The following is a 4,983-nucleotide window of genomic DNA, read 5'->3' as shown; positions in this document are numbered from 1 at the left end:
TTCTTTGGTCTGGGAGGAAAACCAGAGAAAATGTAACCACACAAAGGCTTCATGCTGGGAGTCGAACCTTTGACCTCGCTGTGATGCGACTGTTCAAACCACTGTACCATCATTCGACTTGGACCTGCGGGTGCACGAGGGAAGCCTTGTGCCTGCTTGCAAATACAGTAAACAAAACCCAGGAAAATAATATTTTTTATTGAAATTTATCATTGATTCTGCATCTAGGAGAGGTTATGGATGGGTCTTCCAACAGGGCACGGACCCAAACTGTCCCAGCAAGACTGCAAAAAAGCAGAGAGTCCTTAACTGAGTGATCACATTGTTTCTCCCTCAGTGACAAACCTGACAAACACTTGTTGGGCTGTATTTAATGGTGGTTTGTCTCCTGTCTGCAGTCAGCTGATCGACCTGCTGCTCCTCAACGAGTTGCTCATGTTTAGTTAGAATGACATCCGTCGAAAAGGAGGCAGAAGCTTCTGGTTTCCAGCGCGTCGTGCTAAAGAACGCTTCACCGTACCAGTACATGAAAGTCCGCCTGTAAGAAAGAAATGTTGCACCAATGATTTGCGTGAATCTTATGGAACTGAAACATGAGTAAGTTTTGAACGTGTGTGTCTGTCAGCGTTCTGGAGGATGAGCGGACCAGACTGAGCGCGGTCGAGCTGAAGAGTTTCATCATCGCTGGCCTGAGGCGTCTGCACGGAGAGGTGAGGTCATCCACATACGAAGCCCGAACGGTTCGATCAGCTTTCAAACCTGTCCTGTCTCATGAAACGGCTTAAAGTCAATTTTCTGTGCTCCTGAAATGGTTTCGTTTGAACGCGCTTCAGGTGGGAGCGGCGTTGAACTTTGACGTGTTGAAGTTTGACGAAGACTCCCTGACGGCTCTTCTTCGTGTTTTCAGCAGGTGAGCTCGAGGATGGAGAGAAACTGCAAGAGACCGAGATGAAGTCGTTTTTAACGTGTTTGTTTTGTTTTATTCAGGGGTTTAGTGAAGCTGTGGAGCTCCCTGACCCTGCAGGGTTTCTACCAGAACCAGGCCTGCGCCTTCAGAGTCCTGCAGGTCAGCAGGTCCACCTGAATTCATTCTTTAAGGGAATTTATTTTATTTAAGTTCACCAATTTTAATTTTTATGATGAAAACATGAAATATTCATCTTTATCACCCACTGCCACGAATAGAAGGTAATTGTGTGTGTGCGTGTGTGTACACACCTGGTTGGTGTTACCTTTTTCTGGTCTGAGCAGTTACCTAGTCGGGACCAGTAGAACTTGTTGGGACCAAAGACCAGTCCTAATATGGTGGAACGTTGTGTTCGGGTCAGGTTTAGGGTCGGGGTCTGGGTCGGGAAATAAATGGAAGTCAATACACGGTCCTAATAAGGATAGAAATACTAATGTGTGTGAATACACAACAGTCAGAGTGCTGGAATAAAAAAGGCTTTGCGACATTATTGTACCAAATTATATTTTGAGTTAAACATGAACTTTAAGACAGTTAAGAAGATTTAAAGTTTAAAGCGTTGGATAGATAAAAAAAACACTTTTGTTGATCTTGAATATTGGTTCGGTTTGGATCGGGAATGTTCCTGCAGGATTATTTATTTATTTATTTATTTATTTTTATCAGTGCGTTTTGTGAAAACGGTTCTACTCTCGTGTTGCCTTCAGGTGTCTCCGTACCTCCTGGCGCTGACAGGAAACAGCCGGGATCTGCAGCTGGACTGACGCAGGAGGAGGCGCCTCTTTTCCTTCGCCATGACTTTCGTTTGGAGGAGGTTCTCCTCGCTCGCCGCAGCTCCTCCCCTCAGTCGGCTGCTCCACGTCGGCCAGCGGGCCTCCCTGACCAAAGCCTTCTCCCGCCGCGACGTGGAGCTGTTCGCCTCTCTGACGGGTGACACCAACCCTCTCCACCTGGACCCGCTCTACGCCAGCGCCACGTCCTTCGAGACGCCCATCGTGCACGGCGTCCTCATCAACGGACTGATCTCGGCCGTGCTCGGCACCAAGATGCCCGGGCCCGGCTGCGTCTTCCTGTACCAGGAGATCCGCTTCCCGGCGCCGCTGCACGTCGGAGAGGAGGTGCTGGCTGAGGCCGAAGTGCGTAAAATCAAGATGTCGTTCGTCTTCATCGCCGTGACGTGCACCGTGAAGGACAAAGTGGTGATGGAGGGGGAGGTGGTGGTGATGACGCCTGTGGAGCGGCAGGAGTGAGAGGAGGAGATGAAGGCAAAGATGATTTATTTATGTTTGAAACAGATTTTCTTTTTTTAATAAAGAACTTTAACCAAATTTTATTTGTGTATTCTTAAATTCATATACTTTAAATATAGATTTTTTTTCAAACTAAAGTTTCTAAAAAACTTAATGAAAAAACTGGTTTCAGCCTGAAGCACATAGGTGTGTCAACACAACGCCAAGGTGGAAAGACATCAGCAATGATGTTGCAGCCCATCAGTCTGAAGAGACAAAGGTCATTTGGAGTCCATCGTTCCAGAGAGAACAATTATTCACAAGTAGAAAACATTTAACATTTAGACCGCCAATATTCATAACAAATTCACCCTGAAGGTCAGACTGTGCAGTGCTCAGACTACAGGCCTCAGATTAAAGTCTCAGCAAGAAAATTGAAACAGCAGCAAATTTACAGCAGAATTAGTCACAAATAAATGAAGGTGCTGGTTCTGAACATTCTTGTCTTTTTTCCATGGAAAAACGAGTAAATTGAATTAATTTGTTTGATAAATTTTAAGTTTTGCAAAAGTCTTACCTCAGTCTGGAACTTTGTACCACATCAGGTTTACTCTAAATTTAATTTTACACTAATTATCATAAAATAATTAGAAAATGTCAAGTTTTGACAACCTGAAGCTCCTTCTGGTATATTTTTTACAACCCCCACCAACACACACACACAGATATTACATCGAGAGCAACAAATATAACCACTGTATTCCTAAATACCTTCTTTGTTCATCTTAACTCTGAAAGCATTTGAATAAAGGTTTTTTTTTGTATTTTACCAAAGAATTACACTTTGACATTTTAAATAAAGATTTTAAAATGTAATCTTTATGATAGCTCTTGCAGTCACCCAACACCTTACACTGTGTTCATTGTTTCATGATGTGTAAAAAGTGTAAATAAAATTAATTTCAGAAAACTGCAGTTACTGAATTCTTTGTAAATTAAAATGTCAGCATAAATATAATGAAAGGCAGAGATGACAACAGAACAAAGTGAGCTCAAACAGCTCAGCTGGAAGATATTGCAGATGAATAGTTGTTTTAAATACAACAGTTTATTTATTTATTTACCAGGACTCACCTGTTTATCTCTGCTCAGCTGTTTCTCCTCCGCACCAACAGGGGGCGCTGACGCCTCGTCACGTGACTTCCTTACACCTGATTATTGATAAATCTGCGCTTCCAGGTTTCGTGCTAACAGTTTAGCAAGTCGGTTCTGATTCTGTTCGAGCTCCAGTGTGGTTCCAGTCCCGGGTTCTGTCCTCGGTGTCGGTGACAACCTGACGGGTTTCCAGCGTCTGTCGTCGGGGATGTCCTTCCTGGAGAAGCCGCCGGTCCCCGGCAGGCTGCTGCTGGACGACACGGTGCCGCTGACGGCGGTGATCGAAGCCAGCCAGAACCTGCAGTCCCACACGGTGAGTTCGGACTGGACCCGTACCCGTGCTAAATGTTTCCGTTCGATCAGAGACACGTCTTGGTGCTGGAGCTTTCAGAAACATTAAAGTTGTTTTGTTTTTTTAATGACGCGAGTATATTGCTGTGTTGGTGTTTTAATTATCGGACAGAGCTTCGTGTCTACTTCTTTTTCTGGTCTTTGAATCAAGAAGTGGTTGTTGCTGTTAAAACCCTCGCCCGGGTCATAACGCGCGCGTCATAACGAGTTAAACGTCAAAATGGACCGGGTAATCCCTTTATCGGACACTTGACCCAGGTTCTGCTTAGCCTCTGATTGACCAACTTCCTGGAACCGTTTTTCTGCTGATGTCAAGTTTTTTTTTTTTTTAAAGAAGCAACCCCCCCCCCCCCCTCAAAAAAAGTCCATAGGAGCAGGGTCCAAAGATATAAACAGGGTCAGTGTGCGGTGACGATTTTAATCGGATGTTGCTGCTTTAAACTTTGAGTAGATTGCCGTGTTGGTGTTTAAACTTCCGCCTCTTGTCAACTTTAGAAAATTCAGTTAAGTTTAAATTTAAAACGCGTGGAGTGGTGATGTTTTTAGTTTTATACATTTGTCTCGGAATCTAGCAGTTTTTTTTTTTTTTGGTTTTGTTACCTTTTTCCTTTTAGCCATCCTATTTGTTAAAAAAAAAAAAAAAAACTGTAGTATGAGTTTTTATAACTGCTTATTGTTGTTGCTGTTGTCCATTGTTGTCATCTTTCTTTGTTGAAATCAGGTCTCTCTTGTAAATGAGTCCTCGAGGCTCAATGGGATTTACCTGTATAAATAAAGGTTGATTGATGTGATGTTTAATTGGTGGAACTGACAGAGTTGGATTGTCATGTGAATAATCTTAGATCAGAATGTTCAAAATAAATACCAGAAAGGTCGACCGCTGTCCGATAATGGGCGCATGTTGTTGACAAATCAGCTGCGTTCCCTGTTCTGTCAGTTAGTTTCTGTTTGCTCTGTTAGCTTCTGTTAGCTCTGTTAGCTTCTGTTAGCTCTGTTAGCTTCTGTTAGCTCTGTTAGCTTCTGTTAGCTCTGTTAGCTTCTGTTTGCTCTGTTAGTTTCTGTTAGTTTCTGTTAGTTTCTGTTAGCTTCTGTTAGTTTCTGTTAGCTTCTGTTAGCTCTGTTAGTTTCTGTTAGTTTCTGTTAGCTTCTGTTAGCTACTGTTAGCTTCTGTTCGCTCTGTTAGCTTCTGTTAGCTCTGTTAGCTTCTGTTAGTTTCTGTTAGCTTCTGTTAGCTTCTGTTAGCTTCTGTTCGCTCTGTTAGCTTCTGTTCGCTCTGTTAGC

General features: G+C 43.3%; 3 protein-coding genes across 3 annotated transcripts in view; all 3 read left to right on the top strand.

Annotated features, from left to right (window-relative positions):
• Positions 1-417: 417 nt before the first annotated feature.
• rpp14 (ribonuclease P/MRP 14 subunit) lies at positions 418-1,745 on the top strand. The gene is made up of 5 exons (XM_037679740.1): positions 418-540; positions 626-710; positions 834-910; positions 988-1,066; positions 1,675-1,745. The coding sequence occupies exons 1-5, from the start codon at positions 449-451 to the stop codon at positions 1,729-1,731; spliced, it is 390 nt and encodes a 129-aa protein (XP_037535668.1). The 5' UTR covers positions 418-448; the 3' UTR covers positions 1,732-1,745.
• On the top strand, positions 1,706-2,295 carry LOC119412702 (hydroxyacyl-thioester dehydratase type 2, mitochondrial-like). Its single transcript, XM_037679739.1, has one exon. It carries the CDS (start codon positions 1,762-1,764, stop codon positions 2,215-2,217), a length of 456 nt encoding a protein of 151 aa, XP_037535667.1. The 5' UTR covers positions 1,706-1,761; the 3' UTR covers positions 2,218-2,295.
• Positions 2,296-3,540: 1,245 nt separating this feature from the next.
• The window catches only part of pxk (PX domain containing serine/threonine kinase), a 23,480-nt gene continuing 22,037 nt past the window's right edge, over positions 3,541-4,983 (top strand). The window contains exon 1 of the mRNA XM_037679033.1: positions 3,541-3,664. Coding sequence (XP_037534961.1) covers positions 3,560-3,664 — 105 coding nt within the window. The 5' untranslated portion in view covers positions 3,541-3,559. The remainder of the gene's footprint in view (positions 3,665-4,983) is intronic.

The sequence above is a fragment of the Nematolebias whitei genome, chromosome 7, assembly GCF_014905685.2.
Source record: "Nematolebias whitei isolate Nwh7 chromosome 7, NemWhi1, whole genome shotgun sequence".
Taxonomy (NCBI): domain Eukaryota; kingdom Metazoa; phylum Chordata; class Actinopteri; order Cyprinodontiformes; family Rivulidae; genus Nematolebias; species Nematolebias whitei.
This window is presented reverse-complemented; position numbering and strand designations above follow the sequence as displayed.